The following is a 25,771-nucleotide window of genomic DNA, read 5'->3' as shown; positions in this document are numbered from 1 at the left end:
CGCATTCGCGCAGGGAACGAACTTGCAGCTCCGCGCATGCGCACCCAGCCGCGTCATGCACCCGGTCCGCCCGCACTTACCCTGCACCCGGCCAAACACTTCATAGTCCACCGACTTGAGGACGCCGGAGGCCTTGGCGAGGGCGGACATGGTGGGGTGCAGGCAAGGGAGCCGGCCTGCTCGGATCCGCCGCGGGAGTGCCCGGGACCTGCGGAGCCGGGCGCGCTGCGCCTGCGCTAGCCCCCTGCGCTCGTTTGGAGGGGCCCGGACGGCAGCGCGCGGGGCTCAAGTTTCTTGGAAAAGCAGCCGCCTGCCAGGCTGAGCCTGTGTCCGGCCCGAAGCGCCCTGCCCAGGCCCGCTGGTGGGAGCTGTGAGAACGTGTCTCGCGGCACCTGTCGCACAGCGCCGCGCCCCGACACTGACCAAGTTCTGCGGCACAGCCCGCACCGAGACCCCCCAGAGAGGGCGGCTCAACCGCTCAGCGGGGTGGGGGAGGCACCTAACTCCTGAGACCCCGCGGGCAGGGGAGAGATCTCCCAATATTGAGCCCTCCCCCAAACCAGCCTGAGGGACTGTCCCCCGACCGCTGAGCCCAGAGACAGCCCCTTAATGAGGGGAGAGGCCCCCATAAGGACCTCCAGGAGGGGGAGAGACCCACTGACCCTCCCAGGAAGTCCCCTCCCCCAACACGACGTAGTGTTAACCCGCACCCCCGCTGAAGAACTCGCCCCCACCTGCAAAAAGTGAGGCGTGTCAGGGCACCCCCTGTGTGAGGGGATCTGGAATAGGGCCTGTAGAGGAGTCTCTCTCCCTTCCCTGGCCTCTCCAGGAAGCAAGGGAGCTTGGGGCAAAGACCCCTTCCAACTTCTCCAATGAATAAGGAGACTTAGGGCAGCCTCTTCAATTGTTACTCATTGGGTGGACCACACTTTTATAGAGTCTCATGGATCACCTTCCTAATCATGCAGGACATGTTCTTTTCCATTTGTGATTAGGTAACGTGTCAATTGCTAACATTGAAAATAACTTTATGCAGGTATTTAAGGTACAGTAGAACCTTAGAGAGAGTTATGAACACCAGAGTTACTAACTGACCTGTAGGGCTGTCAAGCGATTAAAAAAATAATCACGATTAATTGTGCTGTGAAACAACAATAGAATACCATTTATTTTAAATGTTTTTGGCTGTTTACTACATTTTCAAATATATTCATTTCAGTTACAACGCAATACAAAGTGTACAGTGCTCACTTTATTACAAATACTTGCACTGTAAAAAACAAAAACAATTTTTTTTCAGTTCACCTCATACAAGTACTGTAGTGCAATCTCTTTATAATGAAAGTTGAACTTAAAATGTAGAATTATGTACAAAAAAAACTTAATTCAAAAATAAATTAATGTAAAACTTTAGAGACTACAAGTCCACTCAGTCCTATTTCTTAGTCAGCCATCACTCAGACAAACAAGGTTGGTTACAATTTGCAGGAGATAATGCTGCCTACTTCTTGTTTACAATGTCACCTAAAAGTGAGAACAGGCGTTCGCATGGCACTGTTGTAGCTGACGTTGCAAGATATTTACGTGCCAGATGCTCTAAAGATTCATATGTCCCTTCATGCTTCAACCACTATTCCAGAGGACATGCTTCCATGCTGATGATGGGTTCTGCTTGATAACGATCCAAAGCAGTGGGGACTAACGCATATTCAATTTCATCATCTGAGTCAGATGCCACCAGCAGAAGGTTGATTTTCTTTTTTGGTGGTTTGGGTTCTGTAGTTTCCGCATCATAGTGTTGCTCTTTTAAGACTTCTAAAAGCATGCTCCACACCTTGTCCCTCTCAGATTCTGGATGGCACTTCAGATTCTTAAACCTAGGGTTTAGTGCTGTAGCTATTTTTAGAAATCTTACATTAGTACCTTCTTTGCGTTTTGTCAAATCTGCTGTGAAAGTGTTCTTAAAACGAACATGTGCTGGGTCATCATCCGAGACTGCTATAACATGAAATATGTGCAGAATGCGGGTAAAACAGAGCAGGAGACATACAGTTCTCCCCCCCAAGGAGTACAGTCACAAATGTAATTGACACATTATTTTTTTAACGGGCATCATCAGCATGGAAGCATGTCCTCTGGAATGGTGGCTGAAGCATGGAAGGGGCATATGAATGTTTAACATATCTCACATGTAAATACCTTGCAATGCCGGCTACAAACGTTCCATGCGAACGCCTGTTCTCACTTTTAGGTGACATTGTAAGTAAGAAGCAGACAGCAGTATCTCCTGTCAATGTAAACGAACTTGTTTGTCTTAGTGATTGGCAGAATAAGAAGTAGAACTGAGTGGACTTGTAGGCTCTAAAGTTTTACACAGTTTTGTTTTTGAGTGTAGTTATGTAACCAAAAAAAATCTGCATTTGTAAATTACACTTTCACAATAACAATTCAGTGCTTGTATGAGATTAATTGAAAAATACTATTTCTTTTGATTATCATTTTTACAGTGCATATATTTGTAATAAAAAATAATAAGATAAAGTGAGCCCTGTGCACTTTGTATTCTGTGTTGTAATTGAAATCAATATTGAAAATATAGAAAAACATCCAAAAATATTTAATAAATTTCAATTGGTATTCTATAGTTATAAGTGTGATTAATCGTGATTAATTTTTTTAATCACGATTAATTTTTTTTAGTTAATCGCGTGAGTTAACTGCAATTAATTGACAGCCCTACTGACCAGTCAACTACATGCCTCATTTGGAACCGGAAGTATGCAATCAGGCAGCAGCAGAGACCAAAAAAAGAAAGAAGCAAATACAGTACAGTACAGTACTGTGTTAAATGTACACTACTAAAAAAAAAGTTTTAAAAAAATTTGACAAGGTAAGGAAACTTTCTGTGCTTTTTTCATTTAAATTAAGATGGTTAAAAGCAGCATTTTTCTTCTGCATAGTAAAGTTTCAAAGCTGTATTAGTCAATCTTCAGTTGTAAACTTTTGAAAGAACAACCATAACATTTTGTTCAGAATTACGAACATTTCAAAGTTACGAACAACCTCCATTCCCAAGGTGTTCCTAATTCTGAGATTCTACTGTATTTATATATCTGTAATGCAATTTGTATGCAGTGTTGATGTAGTTGTGTTGGTCCCAGGATATTAGAGAGACAAGGTGAGTGTGGTAATATCTTTTATTGGACCAACTTCTGACAGTGAGTGAGACAAACTTTTCAGCTTACACAGAAAGCTTGTCTCATTCACCAACATAAGTTAGTAGAATAACAGATGTTACGTCACCCACCTTGTCTCTTTAATGCAGTTTATCAGGTAGAAACAAGAGCTAGCACCTTATGAATAGCCATCTCTCTACAGAACCCCAGAGATCCACAGGCCGCAGTACTGTTGCATCTCTACGAAGTAGTAGTAGATGTCAGGGCCTTGTTGTGGGAGGAGAAATCAATGATGTGCTGTCTAGGCATATTCTTAGTGCAACTTCCTTATTTTACATTATAAACAGTAGCCCTTGAACACAGCAGTCACAAACTGCTTGCATACACTCCCTCTTTCATGGAGCTCAGTTCAAACACGACTGGCTGGTTTCTCTCCCTCAAGAAATGACTAGTTAGAGCAGTGGTGGGCAACCTGCAGCCTGCGGGCCACATGCGGCCCATCAGGATAATCTGATTGCAGGCCACGAGACATTTTTCTGACGTTGACCATCCGCAGGCACGTTCCTCCACAGCTCCCATGGCCGCGGTTCGCCGTTCCCACAGCTCCCATTGGCCGGGAATGGCGAACCGCAGCTACTGGGAGCTGCGGGGGACCGTGCCTGCAGATGGTCAACATCAGCGAAAGGTCTCGCGGCCCGCAATCATATACCCTGATGGGGGCCAATGAGGCCAGGGTTTGCCACAGGGCATCTGAAATTTTTGCCACTTCTTCATGGAGAGGCAAGGCCACCCTGCCATGTGCCGAGAAGGACAGCACGTTAAACAGGAAGTCCGAGGGCTCCTCCATCTCCTCTGCTTTGAGGTTGAGGCTTGATGCCACCCTTTTTAAGAGTTCTTGGTGGGCCCTAAATTCCTCCTGCGGGACGGAGGGAGGAGGGGCCATAATCACCTCATCCAGGGAGGGTGAGGAGGCCGGCACGGTACTTTGGGTGTCCACCAGTACTGGAGCGTCCACCACCTGGTCGGTCTCCGGGCATGGTGCCGAGGATGTACCTCCCACCAACTCCTTCCTCGGAGGTCTGGAGAGGGAGACCGGTGGTCCTTCTGAGGTTCCGGCCACTGAGTGCGCCCCCACCAGGGGCTGTGTTTTGGGCCACGGTGCCCACTGGTACCATTGGGCCAGCCACAGAGTCATTTGCCACTGCACTTGCTGTGACACAGGCAGAACTGACTGTTTGGCCTGGCTGGCCTGACCAATCAATGGACGACTACAAAGGGAGGCCGGGCTGACATACAACCTGCCACTATCCCTGGAACGGGAGGAGCGGCAGCGCCGGGAGCGATGCCAACCACGGGACAGCGATCCCGATGTGAAGGACTGGTACCGTCGGTTACAGCTGCTCCACAATTGGCTCCAGCGGGCAGACCTGCGACGTGAGACGCCGGCGATCGATGCCCGGAGCTGCAGAGGCGGTGCTGTGGCGTGGTCCTGGAGTGGGACACTGAACAGGAACGACGTCGATGTTTGTGCTGTGACCAGCTGCGATAGCCCCTCTGAGACGAGGACCTTTGGTGATGTCTGCCTCGGTCCTGTCGGTGTTCGCTCCTCGACGCGGAGTGGTGCTGAGAGTCTTGGTCAGACGGAACCCAACCAGACAGCCTGGTGGGCATTGAGGGCAATCCACGTAGACTTTGCCCTGAACGGTCGCTGGGTGGCGAATGGTGTTGGGAACATTCCCTCAACTGAGACCAGTACCGAGCCGGGGGCGACTGCGGAGATCCCAGCAGCGGCTTGCCTGTGGAGCGCAGGGCCGACATCGGCGGTGCTCCTGGTACCGGCATGGACATAACATCCGGGGCCACCTGAGCGCCTCCAGTATGGAGGGCATCCGGACATCTGGGGAGGGCTGCTCCAAATGGGCCGGGCTACTCCACTCGACTTGAGTCAGAGGCCTAGAAGCTGGTAGGGATCGAAGACTGCCCAACGTGGGTCTAGCCTCTGTCCTGGGTTTACTCTGGTGCCACGGCAAAGAAGGCCTCTTCTTAGCCTTCTTAGTGTGCCCCATGGACTGGGAGCAGTGCCGATTAGTCAATGGCATTGGAGGGTCACCATGCACCAACACCGTGGTGCCTGGTGCCAACTCAGAGCAGCGCGCCGGAGCTGGGGTCAGCACCGACTCCATCAGGATAGCCCAGAGCCTAATGTCTCTTTCTCTCTTGGTCCGAGGCTTAAACGACTTGCAAATCTTGCAGCGATTGCTGAGATGGGTTTCCCCCAAACAGCATAGACAGTTTGCTTGCGGATCGCTCAGTGGCATAGGTCGCCTACAAGTGTTGCACAACTTAAAACCTGGGACATGGGGGATGCCTCAGCCCGGGCACTCTAGCTAAACTAAACTAACTAAACTAGCTACAGGTACCATACACTGAACGAACAAGAAGTTTCGGGGATGAGCTACAGCAAAGCTGGAGTAGAGCAGTTCCGAAGCACCTTCACTGACGGCAAGAAGGAACTGAGGATGAGGGGAGCGCACAGCGCCCCTTATACCGCACCATGGAGGCGCCACTCCAGGGGTCGCTGGGGCATTCCCTTATGGGTACTGCTACTGGAAAAACTTCCCGCTCCAGTGCACGTGGCGAGCATGCACACCTATTGTGGAATACACATGAACAATCGTTCGAAGAAAAATAAAACACATTTAAAGAGTTGTATTTCATATTTGAAACCTTTCCATTTACAAATTTCAGATCTCTTGCTAATGCAAAGGTAGCACCATTTTGTTTTGAGAACCAAAGATTCTGCAGTCATGTAAAAGGAGAACCTGATATAGCACAGTTCGTAAATCTCTTTGTCATTTGCTGCCCTCTACCAGCAATTCAGTGCAAGACAGGATAGAGATAGTTTTAGAACAACAGTTTACTGTATGAATACATTAAATAAAAGCTGAAGTGCTGTGTCCCAGGCTTTGGTACCAAATCACCCCCTGAGAAAAGTTAGACCTCAGAGCTCAAGGACCCTTGTGCCAGCTGTGACAGTCTTGTTCTTTTCAGGGATGGATCTTGATGCCTGTGTAAAGTTTTCTTGGTAACCTGACTCAGTAAGGCCACCTTCTCCTTCTCTTTTGACTAGTTCTTCCCCTGAACCAGCATCTATTCCATTCATGCATTGTTCCTAAGATCCTCCTGATTCATGGAGACTTTGTGGACTACTGTCCTCCTACCTACTGCTATCACCTTGGCTTCCTCACTACTATCGTCTCTATCTGAGGGGAGTCAGTAATAGAAGAGAATGTGTGTGAACTGGCTGATTAGCTGGAAACACATACTCCATTCTCATCTTCTCCAGATTCAAAGTCTTTTAGGCTGATGGCTTTGATTCTGATTTGGTGGGAACACCAGAGCAAGCATTATGTTGAAGTCAAAGATCCTATTAGAAAGCAGAAAGCCTTCAACTAGATAAATGTTCAATGAAATGGGAGGTATTTTCCAGGTGGGAAGCTCGAAAGGGAGTAGATGGTCATTCTTTGCTTTTATCTAGAATTATCTCCTACACTTTGGTCAAAATGTCTTTGACTTCTAGTAAGGTCCATTGGCCTTATCAGCTTTCCACCATGCAACGCATGGACTGACACTCTTCACTTAGTCTACTGTAGGAAGTTTATGAAAAGTGTGTTCTGTGTGTTTCCTCTGGTGCCTGAACATCTCCACCATGAGATGTTAATGTTGTTCTCACAAAAATGTACAGCCCCTCTCTTCAAACCATTGTTAGGTCATTCTCTGAACCATTTGTCTTATGAAGACAGCATTCCTTATAGCAATAACTTTAGGCAATTTGGAGAGTGTTTTGAAATGACTACTTTTTTTTTTTTTTTTGGCCTGATTTGTTACTCTTTCGGCAAGCAAGCGCCAAGGAACAGCTGCCAGGGTATCACTCTCTTGGCATACCCCCTATGTGTCTGATTTATGGAGAACTTAAAGCAGCCTAAGACCAACTTCAGTTTGAGAGAGCAGATTACCCTATACTAATTTTACAGCTCTGAAGTATCTTAGCATAAGTGAAATTTATAAATCACTTGGTCATGCCCACTTATCCAGGCCATGCCCCTTTTGGTGCACATCAAAGGCAATTGTGCTCCTCCTGTGGTAACTGTTTTGAGCTACCTTTACCTTAGGGCCTTACTACACTAAGGGTATGTCTACACTTACCAGGGATCAACGCTGCGACAATCGATTCACCGGGGGTCAATTTAGCGGGTCTAGTGAAGACCTGTTAAATCAACCGCAGATCGCTCTCCCGTCGACTCCGGTATTCCACCGAAACGAGAAGCGTAAGGTAAGTTGATGGGAGAGTTTCTCCCATTGACCCAGTGCGGTGTAGACACATCAATAAGTCGACCTAAGCCACATGAATAACGTAGCTGGAGTTGCATAACTTAGGTCGATTTAACCCCGTAGTGTAGACCTGCCCTTAGTCTTTTTGCACTACTATAGAGAAAGCTCAGGTGTTTTTACTACTGTCACCTGTTCCTGCTCTGAGCAACACAGCTATGGACTTCTCTTAGCTTTCCCTCCAAGTGCAGGACAGAATCTCACCCATTATCTATTAATTAATCTTACTGTCCTGGAAGATAATTTTGGGGGGAATTTTAATGCCATCATTGAAAACTTAATGGCTACATTCTTGTTTTTCTCAAGAAAATGTTGCAATTGATACGTAACCGAGTTAAACACTGTCAAGATAAAAATTATACATTTATACACAAAAAGAATCTTTTACCTGTGTGACTGTCACCTTAGATGATTAAAGGGGAATTTTTAAAAATGTAATTTGCTTTTCACCATTATGTTGTTGATCTATTTCCTGCACCTCACACAGCAAAGATGTCGAAACATTGGATTCTGCTCTCTCTGTCACTCATGTATCGCAAGCCAAGGCTTCTAGCAAGAAAAAGTGTACCAGTGGCATAGATCTCCTCCTGTCACAATGCTGATTCCAACCATTCCCTTTCTCTGTTTCATTCCTTTTTCTTTGAATTCACTCCATCAGACTCTTCTCAGCTTTCTCTTTCCATGTTGCTGTCATTTACTACCACCCTCAACTCTGTCCCTCCTAATTATTCTTTAATTTGAACACCTTACTACCTTTCTTCCTCTCTTCTCAATCCCCCACCCTCAACCTCATTGATTTCAGTTTCACACTGATTCCTATCAGACACATTAACCTCCAACTTGTCACCATTACTTTGCCTTTCAACATGCAACCTTGGATTTATTCTCCCACCCACAATCACAGCCACTTCCTTGCATTCATCTTTATTCAACATTGCTTCTTCACAGACCTTTCCATCACTGAATTTCTGCTGTCTCATATCTTTCACTCCATATTGCTCCTCAGCTCTCCTACCATGACCTCTAAACCAGGGGTTCTCAAACTGGGGGTTGTGACCCCTCAGGGGGTTGCAAGCTATCATCCTCCACCCCAAACCCCACTTCACCTCCAGCATTTATAATAGTGTTCAATATAAAAAAAGTGTTTTTAATTTATAAGGTGGGTCTTACTCAGAGGCTTGCTATATGAAAGGGGTCACCAATACGAAAGTTTGAGAACTACTGCTCTAAACTATCACTATTCCTGACTTCTCTTCCTTTGACTGACCTCTCCTCCCTTCCCTCTCCACCTTTGACTATACCTTTTCCTTAATTCTTAATACCTATGCTTCTCTATTCCATCACACTATGTGCCCAAAACATAAGCCCCAGTCCGTACCTCATTGAAGTCAATGTGTATGTTCCCATTGACTACCAGAGGCTCTGGATCGGGCCTTTATTGCTTCCACTTCTGCTCCTCCTGTGTTGCTAAACACTTGTAGAGGGAAACCACAGACTTGGCACCTAACTCCCATTGAAGGCACTTTTGAAAATTTTACCCCAAATCTCAAGGAAATATTTTCATTTAAACATTTCTTTTAAAATATCATGAAAACATTAATATAAGCTTTTGTAAAATCTCATAATAAGATATCTTAAATTCTGTCTCGAAACTTCTTGACAGGACCTCTTTAAAATTCATGCCACCTTTTCTCGGTAACCTGGCCTCTCATTAATAACAGGAAGTGTGAAGTCAGACTGGTAATTGAGGAAGGACAAGGGCAGGGAGAGATATGAATAGAGAGAGAAACAAGATTAGCAAAGATGGCCCTTCAAATGAAAACAGTACATTATGTCTGTGGGTAATTAGCAAGACAGCAATGTATTACCTAAGGACTTATCTACACTTAAAACACTGCAGCGCTTCAGTGAAGATGCTACTTACACTGACGGGAGGGGTTCTCCCATTGGCATAGGAAGGTAATCCACCTCCCGAGAGGCAGTAGCTAAGTTGACAGGAGAATTCTTCCATTGACCAAGCACTCTCTACGCTGGGGGTTAGGTCAGTTTAACAGCATCGCTCAGGTATGTGGATGTTTTCACACTCCTAATTTCTTAGATCAGGCCTAAGTAGCTTTGGAGGAAGAGATGGATGTGGCACTATGCCACCACATTCTTCATAGAGATATGGTTATGACATAACTAAGATGTATTTTATGCAAGATCATGTGAGAGACCATTGGAAAGGTAATGATTTACTGAATATGATTATCCTATTTATATGCATGTATCATTTTTGTATCTGAAGTTAGGAATATTGTCTATGCATCTATTACAAATGTGTTTACACCTGGGGAACCCCACTAGACAGAATGCAATCAGTCTGGATGGCCGATTAGGAAGGACCATTAGGGAAAACAATAGGTCTTTGAAGATGCTAATCTCCCACCTGGAAGTCTTTCTGGGGATGCTACAAACAGCCTCTGAGTTATGGCTGCAGGGTCATGTGACCAAGTCAACTGGTACTGGACTTCATGATAATACTAGTATTTTCCCACTAACTGGGAGTGGGAATCACACTGGGGGACAAAGGACTCCCACCATATGCAAAAACTATTTAAGGCAGGGGAGTGACATTATCATGGTTTGTTCTTCATTGACTCCCCGCCCAAGAAAGAGGACAGCTGGAAACACCTAAGAACTAAAATACTGAACTAGAGAAGAAGGACTGAGCCCAGGCTAGAAGGTTATCTAGCCTGTGAATGGAATATCTGAAGTTTTAAGTTGCATGCAAGGGCAGCTTGCCTTCAAGAATCTCTGCAATCTGCCTAAAATAACATTGAGGGTGAGAATTTGCTACTTATAACCAGTTTCTTTAGTATATTAAGCTTAGATTGCCTGTTTGTTTTATTTGCTAGATAATCTGCTTTGATCTGTTTGCTATCCCTTATAATGAAGGCTATGTTTTAGTCATGGGTATTTTTAGTAAAAAGTCATGGATAGGTCAGGGGCAGTAAACAAAAATTCATGGCCTATGACCTGTCCATAACTTACTATATACCCCTAACTAAAACTTGGACGGGGGACCATGGGAATGGTTGGGGGGTGCCACAAGTTCTGGGGGAAGTGGCCCAGGACCCTGCTGGTGCTGTGGGGGTGGTTCAGGCCGCAGTGCATGGCCTGGGACCTCTGCTGGTGCTGGGGAGGGGGAGGGTTGGTGGAGCTGGCAGGGGCTCCCTACTCGGCTCCACATCCCTGCAGCTCCTAGACGTCAGAGGGGTTGGGGGCTCGTTCGTGTGTTGCTCCCATCCCACCACAAGTGTCGGTTGCACAGTTCCCATTGGCCAGGAACTGCAACCAATGGGAGTTGCGGGGGCAAGGCCTCTGCCCCTGGCCCCTCTGCGGCCGAGGAGCTGCAGGGCCATGCCGGGGGCGCCCCCCACCCTGAGGTAAGCATCCCCATGCACCTTCCAATCCCCTGCCCCTAGCCCCCTCCCACACACCCAAACTGCTGCTGCTGGCCCAGAAGTCATGGAGGTCACGGAAAGTCACGGAATCTGTGACTTCCGTGACAGATTCACAGCCTTACTCATAATAACTTAAATTCTATCTTTTGTAGTTAATAAACTTGTTTTGGTTTGTCTAAAAGCAGTCTGTGAGGAAATCATAACTCTGGGCAGAAAGCTGTGCATCTCTCTCTCCCCATTGAGGAAGGCGGTGAATTTCATGAGCTTACACTGTACAGTTCTCTGTGCAGTGCAAGATGGTGCAATTTTGTGTTTACCCTCTAGCGGGGGTATGCAATTGAGTACTGGGCAATTCCTTTGCTGAGCCATCCTATGCAGAGCTGATCTCAGCATCTGTGTGTATAGCTGCAGCTGGGTGTGTCCCGACCTCTATGTGTGCTGGTAAAGTTCAATCTGAAGCCTGAGGGAGGGCTTGGCTGGGTTGCATCAATAATACAGTGTAAAGGGAGCCCAGGCTGGTACATCAGGCAGGCTCAGTGATAGTCCAGATCCAAGTGGTACCCTGAAAGGGGAGGGGACCCATCACAATGGAATTGACTGCTTGTGTACAGAGGAAGAAAACTTCATTGTGGAGCCACAGTAGCAGCTCCAAGATTAAAACACAGTTCTATTCTGAAAACAGATTATCTAAAAATGGCACATTCCTAACAGATGTGATCCTCGTGTATTCAGAGTCATAGCTGATTACGGCAGTGACAAAAATAAGTTCTTTGAGGTGGCCACTTGCAGAATGTGACCCCCACAGACTGCAATTCTGCTGAGCTTTGGAAACGTCTGTGTCCATTGGCACCATGTGTATGCTCTCTCACTCTTATAGCACCAAACATTTGGAACCATAGTTTTTTTTAGATTCATAGATTCTAGGACTGGAAGGGACCTTGAGAGGTCATTGAGTCCAGTCCCCTCCCCTCATGGCAGGACCAAATACTGTCTAGACCATCCCTGATAGACATTTATCTAACCTACTCTTAAATATCTCCAGAAATGGAGATTCCACAACCTCCCTAGGCAGTGTATTCCAGTGTTTAACCACCCTGACAGTTAGGAACTTTTTCTTAATGTCCAACCTAAACCTCCCTTGCTGCAGTTTAAGCCCACTGCTTCTTGTTCTATCCTTGCAGGCTAAGGTGAACAAGTTTTCTCCCTCCTCCTTATGACACCCTTTTAGATACCTGAAAACTGCTATCATGTCCCCCCCACCTTCTCTTTTCCAAACTAAACAAACCCAATTCTTTCAGCCTTTCTTCATAGGTCATGTTCTCAAGACCTTTAATCATTCTTGTTGCTCTTCTCTAGACTCGCTCCAATTTCTCCACATCTTTCTTGAAATGCGGTGCCCAGAACTGGACACAATACTCCAGTTGAGGCCTAACCAGAGCAGAGTAGAGCGGAAGAATGACTTTTCGTGTCTTGCTCACAACACACCTGTTGATACATCCCAGAATCATGTTTGCTTTTTTTGCAACAGCATCACATTGTTGACTCATATTTAGCTTGTGGTCAACTATAACCCCTAGATCCCTTTCTGCCGTACTCCTTCCTAGACAGTGTCTTCCCATTCTGTATGTGTGAAACTGATTGTTCCTTCCTAAGTGGAGCACTTTGCATTTGTCTTTGTTAAACTTCATCCTGTTTACCTCAGACCATTTCTCGAATTTGTCCAGATCATTTTGAATTATGACCTGTCCTCCAAAGCAGTTGCAATCCCTCCCAGTTTGGAAACTTAATAAGCATACTTTCTATGCCAATATCTAAGTCGTTAATGAAGATATTGAACAGAGCCGGTCCCAAAACAGACCCCTGCAGAACCCCACTTGTTATGCCTTTCCAGCAAGATTGGGAACCATTAATAACAACTCTCTGAGTACGGTTATCCAGCCAGTTATGCACCCACCTTATAGTAGCCCCAGTCTAAATTGTATTTGCCTAGTTTATCGATAAGAATATCATGCGAGACCGTATCAAATGCCTTACTAAAGTCTAGGTATACCACATCCACAGCTTCTCCCTTATCCACAAGGCTCGTTATCCTATCAAAGAAAGCTATCAGATTGGTTTGACATGATTTGTTCTTTACAAATCCATGCTGGCTATTCCCTAACACCTTACCACCTTCCAAGTGTTTGCAGATGATTTCCTTAATCACTTGCTCCATTATCTTCCCTGGCACAGAAGTTAAACTAACTGGTCTGTAGTTTCCTGGGTTGTTTTTATTTCCCTTTTTATAGATGGGCACTATATTTGCCCTTTTCCAGTCTTCTGGAATCTCTCCCATCTCCCATGATTTTCCAAAGATAATAGCAAGAGGCTCAGATACCTCCTCTATTAGCTCCTTGAGTATTCTAGGATGCATTTCATCAGGCCCTGATGACTTGCAGGCATCTAACTTTTCTAAGTGATTTTTAACTTGTTCTTTTTTTATTTTATCTGCTAAACCTACCCCCTTCCCATTAGCATTCACTAGGTTAGGCATTCCTTCAGATTTCTCGGTGAAGACCGAAACAAAGAAGTCATTAAGCATCTCTGCCATTTCCAAGTTTCCTGTTACTGTTTCTTCCTCTTCACTGAGCAATGGTCCTACCCTGTCTTTGGTCTTCCTCTTGCTTCTAATGTATTGATAAAAAGTCTTCTTGTTTCCCTTTATTCCCATAGCTAGTTTGAGCTCATTTTGTGCCTTTGCCTTTCTAATCTTGCCCCTGCATTCCTGTGTTGTTTGCCTATATTCATCCTTTGTAATCTGTCCTAGTTTCCATTTTTTATATGACTCCTTTTTATTTTTTAGATCATGCAAGATCTCGTGGTTAAGCCAAGGTGGTCTTTTGCCACATTTTCTATCTTTCATAACCAGCGGAATAGCTTGCTTTTGGGCCCTTAATAGTGTCCCTTTGGAAAACTGGCAACTCTCCTCAGTTGTTTTTCCCCTCAGTCTTGATTCTCATGGGACCTTACCTATCAGCTCTCTGAGCTTACCAAAATCCTCCTTCCTGAAATCCATTGTCTCTATTTTGCTGTACTCCCTTAGAATTGCTAACTCTATGATTTCATGATCACTTTCACCCAAGCTGCCTCTACTTTCAAATTCTCAGTGAGTTCCTCCCTATTTGTTAAAATCAAGTCTAGAACAGCTTCCCCCCAGTAGCTTTTTCAACCTTCTGAAATAAAAAGTTGTCTGCAATGCAGTCCAAGAATTTGTTGGATAGTCTGTGCCCCTCTGTGTTATTTTCCCAACATATATTTGGATAGTTGAAGTCCCCCATCACTACCAAATCTTGGGCTTTGGATGATTTTGTTAGTTGTTTAAAAAAAGCCTCATCCACCTCTTCCACCTGGTTAGGTGGCCTGTAGTAGACTCCTAGCATGACATCACCCTTGTTTTTTTACCCCTTTTAGCCACACCTAGAGACTCTCAACACTTCCATCTCCTATGTCCATCTCCACCTCAGTCCAAGTGTGTACATTTTTAATATATAAGGCAACACCTCCTCCCTTTGTCCCCGTCTATCCTTCCTGAGCAAGCTGTACCCATCCACACCAACATTCCAATCATGTGTATTATCCCACCAAGTTTCAGTGATGCCAACAATGTCATAGTTGTATTTATTTATTAGCACTTCCAGTTCTTCCTGCTTATTACCCATACTTCTCGCATTTGTGTATAGGTGTGGTGGGGCAGCTGCCCCATGCCCGGAGAGTGTGGGCTGCAGCAGGCCCGGGCGCCTACGTATTCCAGCAGCCAATAAGAGAAGGGCTTGTTGTGAGCCAGTCAGAGAACAGATTGGGGACAGCCAATCAGGGCCCAGCTCAGCCATATAAAAGACTGCTCAGGGAAAGAGCAGTCAGTCTGTCCCAGGCCTTCGGGGGAAGGTCTGTCTCCAGAGCTGGGAGGCCAGCACCACAGATAGCGCAGTGCAGGCCAGCCTTGGAGAGCAGGAGGAGGTCCTACTCCATAGCCTGCCAGGCAGCAGGCCTTTTAGGAAAGGGCCTAGCGGGAAGAAGGGCCATTGGGGAAGTGGTCCAGAGGAACAGACAGAGGAGGAAGGAGAAGGAGGACAGCGAGGCTGTTGCTAGAGAGCCTCTGGACCGGGACTCAGAGTAGTGGGCGGGCCTTGGTCCCCCCCCTCCTTGTTCCCCTTGGCAGTACTCCCAGCCATAGGCCGCAGGGAGCAGCCAGCCGAAACTACACCAGATCCTGGGCTGTAGGGATCGGACTTGAAGGTGTAGGACTGTGGGTCATCCAGCCCCTGGAAGGGGGTGTGAACGGACAAAGGGACACTGTTGGAGGACAGCAACAGAGGGTCCTGTGGCACCTTTGAGACTAACAGAGGTACTGGGAGCATAAGCTTTCGTGGGTAAGAACCTCACTTCTTCAGATGCAAGAATCTGAAGAAGTGAGGTTCTTACCCACGAAAGCTTATGCTCCCAGTACTTCTGTTAGTCTCAAAGGTGCCACAGGACCCTCTGTTGCTTTTTACAGATTCAGACTAACACGGCTACCCCTCTGATTGTTGGAGGACAGTGTTCCAGAAGAGGACACTGTGCGTTGGGAGCAACGCGGGTCCACACCTCAAACAAAGGTGAGACGACAGACGGGACGCCACCAGAAGGGGGCGCTCTACTGGGTCGAACCAATTTCCCGAGACAACCAGTAGGAGGTGCTGCGGGGGTGAGTCCCTACATTGTCCCAATAGGCATCTAAGATACTGGTTCGATCTTGCCTCCCAGTTTTGCCCTGACCCTCCTTTGTCTCTGCCATTATAGCCCACACTCCCTCTTGTTTCCGACCCATCTCCCAGGTCTCCATGTTCCCCATTTACCTGTATGCTTTGCTCACCTGTCCCCGTCGAACCTAATTTAAAGCCCTCCTCACTAGCTTAGCCAGTCTGTGTCCAAATAGGGTCTTTTCCCTCCTCGAAAGGTGAACGCCATCTCTGCCTAGCAGTCCTTCCTCGAATAGCATCCCGTGGTCAAGGAAGCCAAAGCCCTCCTGGCGACACCATCTTCGCAGCCAGGCATTCACCTCCATGATGCATCTGTGTCTGCCCGGGCCCCTACCTTTGACAGGAAGAATCGAAGAGAATACCACCTGTGCTCCAAACTCCTTCTCACATACTTCCAGAGCCCTGTAGTCACTCTTGATTCGCTCAGTGTCACAGCTCGCAGTATCATTTGTGCCCACATGGATGAGTAGCATGGGGTAGTAGTCAGAGGGCTGGATAATCCTCGACAATGCCTCTATAACATTTCGGATATGGGCCCCCGGCAGGCAGCATACCTCCCAAGATGAAATGTCAGGGCGACAGATGGGTGCCTCTGTCCCCCTCAGCAGAGCGTCTCCGACCACCACTACCCTATGTTTCCTATTTGCAGTGGTGGCAGCAGACCTCCCAGCCTTAGGGTTATGAGGCTTCTCCTCCTTTACTGTAGAGGGTGATTCCTTCTCTCCTGTATCAAGAAGAGCATAACGGTTACCTATTACTACAGCGGGAGGGTTCGGAGCAGGGTTGGAGCACTGCCTGCTGCCAGAAGTAGCCAGCTGCCAGTGTCCACCCTGAGCCATTTCCTCCTCCACCAGTGGTGTATCAGCAGTCCTGTGTACTGGGACAGCTACCTCAGCTGTCTCCACATGGACACTGTCCAGGAATTGCTCGTGGATTCGGATGCTCCTCAACCTAGCCACCTCCTCCTGTAGCTCTCCCACCTGCTGCCTGAGAGATTCCACCAGCAGGCACCTTTCACATTGGATGGTCTCCCTAGCCTGGATATCAGTAAGTGAAAATTGCAAGTTACAATCTCTGCAAAACCACACCAGGATCTGGGTAGAAGCATCCATGCTCAGGCGCTCTGTCTGGCTACAGGCACAGGTATGGGAGGCAGAAGCAGTGCTGGCACAGGGGTTGTGGGTCTTCCTAACCATTGTAAGCCTCCCTCTGTCAAACTCCCTCTCAAACTCCCCTGTCTGCAGCCCCCTGTCTGCTGAAAGGGTTGTTTAAGCAAGAAGTTTTGAATGTAGTTTGTTTATAGGTTTTAAGGGGAATAAAGGGAAAACAGATAGAACCGGCAAGGGACCCTCGCTCCCTTCCCACTCCCCTTCCAAACTCCCTTTTGAAACTCCCTGTTAGCAGCCCCTGTTCGCAAAAGTTATAAGAGGCCATGCAGTCCCTCAATCCCTTTTGTTCCATGGGTAACTGTAGGTGTGGGATTGTTCACCCCGTTCACAGAGATTGTCTTGTGCTTTTTTTATATACCAAATTTCTTGTTTGCTTGTTATAGTTCTAGTTTTTGATAGTGTGGATAGTTTAAACAGTTCAAGTAACTTTCAGTAGTCTTTACACACTGCACCAGAAGATGGACCCAGAGAAGAAGACCGGGTTTAATAGTGTATTTTGTGCTCTTTGGTCTTCCCAGACTCATATAAATATACTACTCCTGAGGGGATTCTGCGCCACTGTGCACGTGCAGAATTAATGTCCTGCGCAGATTTTGACAGGGAAGCAAAGGGAAGCCACAAGAGTGGTCACACGCCCCTCCCCAGCAATGCAGGCATGTTGTTTTGGGTGCCTGAAGCAGCTGGCAGAGAGGTAAATCACTGTGGCAGGGGTGGGGCTGAAGACACCCCAGCCTGTGCTGGGTCCAACCCTCCCCACCCCATCCCCTGTCCACCCAACCCCCATGCATTGGATCCTCCCACCGAGCTTCACATCCCAGAATCCACTTCACCAGGCCCCCTGAACCCCAACCCTGCCGTGCCTCACCCCTTGCATCTGGAGCACTCCCACCTCCAGACACCCCACTGAGTCCCACCCCTCCAACCCAGCCCTCCCCAGTCTCACCCTGGTTGGTGGCTCCTACCCTATGCCAGGCTCAGGGGCTGGAGGTGGGGGAAAAGTACACTTTCCCTGCATGGAGCAGCCGGGGCTGGTCCGGGTCAGACCCACTCCTAGAAACCTCCCCCAGCTCCACACCCTCCCCCCTGCTTTCTGCCCCCATCACTCCTCAGCCACGGGGGCAGTGGTCACTGTGCAGGGAGCTGTTCCCCCATCCGGCCAACCCCTGTGCATTTGGACCCCCCCCCACGCCCAGACCACTCCCTGCCGAGTCCCATGCCCTGCATCCAGACCACCACCTCTTCACCCAGATCACCCTCTGCTGAGCCCCCACACTTGAACCCCCATCCTGATGAGCCTCACTACATATGCACCCAGACCCCCTGCTGAGCCACCCAGACTCCCCTACCAAGCCCCATCCCCCCACACCCAGACCCCCCCCACTGAGCCCCAACCACCTTCATCTGGACCCCCCTGCAGTGCCCCATTACCCCTGCCCCAGGTCAGAACTGCCCCCATGAGCCCCTGTGCATGCAGAGTCCCTCCACTGAGCTGCCTGCACTCAGATTGTCCCCCTCCCCGAACCCTCTCACCCCACACCTGGATCCTTCCACATTAAGCCCCTACACACTTGGATCCTGCCATGCTGAGCCTGCCCAGCCGCGCCTGGCATGGGGCTACTAACCCTGATGAGTTGTTTCACCTGCTACTCCTGAGGGAATTCTGCACCAAAAAATTAAAAATTCTGTGCCAAAAAAATAACAATTCTGTTTACAGTATTTCAAAATTCTGCAAATTATGTCAATAAATAAATGTGGTGGCTCCAGCATGGCAGTGGGGAGCACAGGCTACTGGCTGCATGGAGGTGGGAGATCATACTGCATCCCTTCTCCCCCACCCAGGACATGGACCTCAGGGGCAGGCCCGGCCCTTGCGCTGTGTCAGGGTTGGGTGCAGTCTCACCACTGAGTCCATGTCCTGGAGTGTGGGGGGGCCTGCAGGGTGATCTCTCACCTCTGTACAGCCAGTTGCCCATGCTCCCACTGCCATGCTGGAGCCTCCACATTTATTTATTGACAAATAAAATTTGCAGAATTTTGAAGAATTTTAAAATATTATGTGCAGAATTTTTATTTTTTTGGTGCAGAATTTCCTCAGGAGTATACTCGCTCTCTGATGTGCCTCCAACATTTTCCAGATCATTGTTCTGCATGGTTTCATAATCTAAGGTTTCATAAGACTCCATACAAAACCATTAAGAGTCAGATCCTTAGATCTGTCCTTGGGACAGGGCCCTTTTCCCATGCACTTTTAGGAAGTAGTCTACAGCAATTTCTATTAGTATGCATGGTTGTCTAAACATTTCCTGTCTATTCTGGAAATAAACAATGCTAAGTATAACCATGCTGGAAAATTGATATAATACAGGCTGTGTCCACTATAACAAATTTATTGGCAGGGTGACTGGTGGAGTGTATAGTATCTAGTCTGTAGTGTTGTGGTAACAGTGTGAGCACTAAGTAGGGTTGATGTTCTATCACTGCATGGCCTAATTTAGAGCCAAGTTAGATGACACAATTAGGACTGGGTGAAAAATTTCCACCAAAACCATTTTTGATGGAAAATTGAGTTTTTGACTTAAAAGAAAATTTTCATGAATAGCATCTTCTTTCTGTGGAAAAAAATTGGGTTTTTTGTTGTTGTTGATTTTGTTTTGTCAAAATGTTCTGGCCAAAATCTTTTGGTTTTTAGCTGAAAACTTTTGGTATTTAATTTTTCAATCAAAAATTCAAAAATTTCTGCAGAAAAAAATTGGGACCATCTGTAGACACAATAGTAAAAAATACTTGAGTTCTGTGTACACTAGCAGTTCCACCATTGCTACTGCTCGACTATAGATTAGATAGCACATTCTACTCCAGGTATCCTCCCAGTAATATGCTAGGATGAATATAGCCCAGTGGTTCTCAACCCACGACCCGCTTGCGGCCCAATCAGCACACAGTTGCAGCCCATGTGACATCCTCAGGGCCGTACCAGTAATATATAGATTTTGTGGATGCAGCCCACATAACACAGAGAGTTGCATATGTGGCCCACAATGGTAAATAGGTTGAGAACCATTGAAAGAGCCTGTTTGGTATCTGTTATCCAACATGGTTTTTGCTAGGTTGTTTTCAGTTACCAGAATGCACAATTACTTTTTTAGACAACCATCTATACTATGAAATTGCTCTAGACCACTTTACTAACACAGCTTGCAATCAAGTTACATGTGACTGCAAAAAGTATTACAACTGTGTTTGTCTGTAACCTGTTTGAAACTGCTTCCAACATGGTTACAAACCTAGGATCTCTGTCTGCACGTAATTTCCCCCGTTCTGTGCTTATCTCAAATCTGCAAATGCTGTTTAAATGCTACATGATTTCTTGTATCTATTTCCTTTCTTCATTACCTATAGCTGTGATGCCAAACCTATGACACATCAGCCTAATGTGTCAGACCAGGGCCGGCTCTAGGTATTTTGCCTCCCACCCCAGCCCTGGGCTCTCCCCCCACCACCAGTGCCCTCCCCCATCCCCTGCCGCCCCAGCCCTGGGCCCCCCCCAAATGTGACCTCCTCGTTCACCACAGCAATCCCCGTTTACACTTGCAGTGGGGATCAAACTGTTTCTCCTATTTTTATTTCACTTTATTTATTTCTCCTATTTTAAATCTCACCCCACCCCCTGGCCCCCTCAAGCCCATCTTAGTGCTCCAAATGCACATGGAAAGCATAGGGACTAACTCATAGACTCAGACTCATAGACTTTAAGGTCAGAAGGGACCATTATGATCATCTGGTCTGACCACCTGCATGCTGCAGGCCACAAAACCATCCCTACCCCTTCCCTGGACTCTGCTGTTGAAGTCCCCAATCCTGTGTTTTAGTGACTTCAATTGGCAGAGACCCTCCTGCTAGTGATCCCTGCCCCATGCTGCGGAGGAAGGCGAAAAACCTCCAGAGGCTCAGCCAATCTACCCTGGAGGAAAATTCCTTCCCGACCCCAAATATGGCGATCAGTAAGACCCCGAGCATGTAGGCAAGAGTCTCTAGCCTGACCCCTGTTAGCCATTATACTATTTACATACCATTGCTTGGTTTTCCTTGGCTACTATGTTTTACCATTAAACCATTCCCTCCATAAACTTATCTAACTTAATCTTAAAACCAGACAGGTCCGTCGCCCCCACCGTTTCCCTCGGAAGGCCATTCTAATATTTCACCCCTCTGACGGTCAGAAACCTTCGTCTAATTTCAAGCCTGAACTTCCCCACGGCCAGTTTATATCCATTCGTTCTCGTGTCCACATTAGTACTAAGCTGGAATAATTCCTCTCCCTCCCTTGTATTTATCCCTCTGATATATTTAAAGATAGCAATCATATCCCCCCTCAGCCTTCGCTTTGTCAGACTAAACAACCCAAGCTCCTCTAGTCTCCTTTCATACGACAGGTTTTCCATTCCTCTGATCATCCTAGTCGCCCTTCTCTGCACCCGTTCCAGTTTGAGTTAATCTTTTTTAAACATGGGAGACCAGAACTGCACACAGTACTCCAAATGAGGTCTCACCAGCGCCTTATACAATGGAAGCAGGACCTCCTTATCCCTACTAGATATACCTCGCCTAATGCATCCCAAGACCGCATTGGCTTTTTTCACCGCCACGTCACATTGTCGACTCAGTCATCCTGCAGTCTACAAGGACCCCTAGGTCCTTCTCCTCTTCCGTTACTTCTAACCAATGCGTCCCCATCTTGTAACTAACATTGTTATTAGTCATCCCCAAGTGCATCACCTTACACTTTTCACTATTAAATTTCATCCTATTTCTGATACTCCAATTCACAAGCTCATTCAAGTCTCCCTGCAGAATATCCCTATCCTCCTCCGAATTTGCAACGCCTCCCACCTTCGTATCATCCGCAAACTTTATCAGCCCACTCCTGCAATCGGTTCCGAGGTCAGTTATAAATAGATTAAATAAGATGGGTCCCAAAACCGAACCTTGAGGCACTCCACTAGTAACCTCCCTCCAACCTGACAATTCACCCTTTAATACGACCCGCTGCATTCTCCCCATTAACCAATTCCTTATCCACCTCTGGATTTTCATATCGATCCCCATGTTTTCCAGTTTAACCAATAATTCCTCATGGGGTACAGTATCAAACGCTTTACTGAAATCCAGGTATATTAGGTCCACCGCATTTCCCTTATCTAATAAGTCCGTTACTTTCTCAAAGAAGGAGATCAGATTCATTTGGCACGATCTGCCCTTCGTAAAACCATGTTGTAATTTATCGCAATTGCCATTAACCTCAAGGTCCTCAACTAGTTTCTCTTTCAGAATTTTCTCCAGCAGCTTGCACACTACAGATGTTAAACTAACAGGCCTGTAGTTACCCAGATCACTTTTTTTCCCTTTCTTGAAAATAGGAACCACATTAGCTATTCTCCAGTCTAACGGGACCACCCCCGAGTTTACAGATTCATTAAATATTATCGCTAATGGGCCTGCTATTTCCCGTGCCAATTCCTTCAATATTCTTGGATGAAGATCGTCCGGTCCTCCCGACTTAGCCCCATTAAGGTGTTCAAGTTTTGTTTCTACCTCGGATACGGTAATCCCCCATCCTGTATGCCCCTCTGTATTGGTGCTAGTATTCCTAATACCTTCATTGGTCTCATTAAACACCGATGCAAAATATTCATTGAGATATTGCGCCATGCCTAGATTATTTTTAATCTCCTCTCCGGCTATAGTCTTCAGCGGTCCCACTTCTTTCTTTGCTTTCTTCCTATTTATATGGCTGTAAAACCTCTTACTATTGCTTTTAATTCCCCTCGCTAGGTCCATCTCTACACGGCTTTTGGCCTTTCTCACTCTATCTCTACATTCTCCGACTTCACTAAGGTAAGTTTCCTTACTGATCCCTCCCCTCTTCCACTCTTTGTACGCTTTCTGTTTTTTCCTAATTGCCCCTTTGAGTCGGTCGCTCATCCAGCTCGGTCTAAATCTCTTGCTTAGTGATCTTTTTCCCTTTTTTGGGATACAGGCCTCTGACAGCTCATGCATCTTTAACTTAAAGTAATCCCAGGCTTCTTCTGCCTTTAGATCCATTAATACGTTTGCCCAATCCACTTCCCTTACCAGTCCCCTTAATTTGTTAAAATTGGCCTTTTTAAAATTATAAACCCTAGTCTTTGACTTAATTCTGTTACTCCTTCCATTTAGTTTAAACCGAATTAGCTCATGATCACTGGAGCCCAAGTTGTCCCCTACTACCACTTCCTCAACGAGGTCCTCACTACTTACCAGAATCAAATCTAAAATGGCTTCCCCCCTTGTCGGTTCAGCTACCACTTGATGAAGGAATTGATCAGCAAGCACATCTAGGAACATCTGAGCCCTATTATTGCTACTAGCGTTTGTTCCCCAATCTATATCCGGGAAGTTAAAGTCCCCCATAATTACACTGTTTCTATTAGTATTTACTTCCCTAAATACATTAAATAGTTCCTTATCCATATCCTGGGTCGATCCTGGCGGTCTATAGCACACCCCAAGCACTATCCCCGGAGAGGCTCTAGTAGTCCTTTTACCCAGTGTGAGTATTGCCCAGATGGACTCTGTGTTATCTATTCCATCCACTATTATTTCTTTACAGCTTATTTCACTATTGACATACAATGCCACCCGCCCACCTTTACCTTTGTCCCGGTCTTTCCTAAACAGTGCATACCCCTCCATACCTGTGTGCCAGTCGTGACTGCCATTCCACCACGTTTCAGTTATTCCTACGATATCCGGTTTCAATTCTTGGACCAGGAGCTCCAATTCCTCCATTTTATTACCTAGGCTTCTCGCATTGGTGTATAAACACCCTAATGTATGTCGTTTAGCCTGTCTCCCATTAGTAGCACTATATGTTGCGGGCCTCTTTGTGTCCGTCCCCCCTGTCCTTCCTATGTCCAATCTCATCTCCCCGGCTATGTCTCCTCTTATTTCACTCACCTTTTCAATACTGGAATCTGGCGTGGAGATTAACTGTGCATCTCCCAACCGTCTCCCCAAACTTCCTAGTTTAAAGCTCTTTTGATAAGATGAGCCAGCCTCCCTCCCAAAAGTCTATTTCCTTCCCTACTCAGGTGAAGCCCATCCCGCGAGAACAGGTGTCTGTCCCCGAAAGCCTCCCAGTGGCCATACATCCCAAAGCCCTCCTTATAGCACCACTCCCTTAGCCAACTATTTATTCTCACAATCCTATCAGCCCTTTGCTGCCCTTCTCTAGGAACAGGCAGAATCCCACTAAAGATAATCTGAGCCTCTATCTCCTTGAGCGTCTTCCCCAGCCTGGCATAATCTCCCTTGATTCTCTCTAACGAGAACCTAGCCGTGTCATTCGTTCCTACATGAAGGATTATCAAGGGGTTCTTACCTGCTCCTTTTAGGATCCTTTTCAACCACAGGTCCACATTGCGTATCTTTGCGCCCGGTAGACAGCACACCCTTCTGTTCTCTGGGTCCGCCCTGGTCACAGGCCTGTCCAATCTCCTCAGTAAAGAGTCTCCAATTACATACACCTGCCGTCGCCTGGCAACAGTGCGATCTAGTAATCTAGTCTCTGATCCCTCTAGTCCTGACCTGTGTCTGTTCCTATCTTCCCTTATGCTCCCCCTTATGCCTTCCTGAATCCTCCGGGGGCCCAGAATTGGTGCTGTCTCCATCAACTCCTCCCCTCTCTCTCTTGGACTAGCTGCTCTTCTCTTCTTCCTCACCCTCCCACCTTCAGTCACCACCTGCTGCCCCTCCACCTCATTATCCAAACACCCAAACCTGTTCCTGAGTTCTATTCCCCCGTCACTGGCCCTTCTTTTCCTTGGCCTGCTTCTCACAGTCACATGCTTTCACCTCCCTTGTTCTCCCCCTTCCATTCCCCTCTCACCGTCCTCTACCTCTGCCTCCACCTGCACCGCAGAGCATTCCCCTTCAGCCCCCCCTTGCCTGTCCTCCATCAGCCGCTCCAACCCCCGTCTGAACTCCACCAGGGTATCTACCTGCATCTTCAACCCCTTAATCTTTTCCTCCAGTAACACTATAAGGCGACACTTCATACACACATACCTTTGTTCCAGCTCCCCTGCTAGGAGTATATACATACCACAGCTTCCACATGCAGCCATCTGCATTCCGTTTGCTGCTGCTTGGCTCATGGCTGCTGCAGTCTCTGCCCTCAGCACCTAGGGACACAGAGCACACAACACCCCGTGCCCTCCTGCCTCCCCCTGCAAACTCCCTCTCAAACTCCCCTGTTAGCCGCCCTGTTTGCTGCCTCCGGTGCTGCTGCCTGGCTGGGCGGCCGCTTTTATGGGCCCCCTACTCAGCCAAGCCCCGCCCCCTAATCAGGGCTCGGCGTCCCTCCCAGCACCCTGCCCCTACAGGCCTCTACAAACACACAAGGACAACAAACACAGATACCTTCTCCTCCAATGAGAACTCCCTCTCAAACTCCCCTGTTAGCCGCCCTGTTTGCTGCCTCCGGTGCTGCTGCCTGGCTGGGCGGCCGCTTTTATGGGCCCCCTACTCAGCCAAGCCCCGCCCCCTAATCAGGGCTCGGCGTCCCTCCCAGCACCCTGCCCCTACAGGCCTCTACAAACACACAAGGACAACAAACACAGATACCTTCTCCTCCAATGAGAACTCCCTCTCAAACTCCCCTGTTAGCCGCCCTGTTTGCTGCCTCCGGTGCCCAGAAAGGGATGGGGATCTAGTAAAGAGGGTTCAGGCAGAGGAGCGGGTGTGGGGGTGCTTGGGGGCTGTACAAAGGCAGA

The 25,771-nt window shown here is 47.3% G+C and overlaps 1 protein-coding gene across 3 annotated transcripts in view; it reads right to left on the bottom strand.

Annotated features, from left to right (window-relative positions):
- ACYP2 (acylphosphatase 2) overlaps positions 1 to 1,027 on the bottom strand; it is a 149,822-nt gene extending 148,795 nt beyond the window's left edge. Inside the window, exon 1 of one of the 3 annotated variants that reach the window (XM_054023464.1) lies at positions 81 to 1,027. In XM_054023464.1, the coding sequence (XP_053879439.1) occupies positions 81 to 150 (70 nt within the window). In that variant the 5' untranslated portion in view covers positions 151 to 1,027. The remainder of the gene's footprint in view (positions 1 to 80) is intronic. The other 2 variants (XM_054023465.1, XM_054023463.1) reach the window with 2 other exon arrangements.
- Positions 1,028 to 25,771: the final 24,744 nt, after the last annotated feature.

Source organism: Malaclemys terrapin, chromosome 3 (assembly GCF_027887155.1).
Source record: "Malaclemys terrapin pileata isolate rMalTer1 chromosome 3, rMalTer1.hap1, whole genome shotgun sequence".
NCBI lineage: Eukaryota > Metazoa > Chordata > Testudines > Emydidae > Malaclemys > Malaclemys terrapin.
Note: the sequence above shows the minus strand (reverse complement) of the source record. Positions and strands in the feature narration are given on the sequence as shown.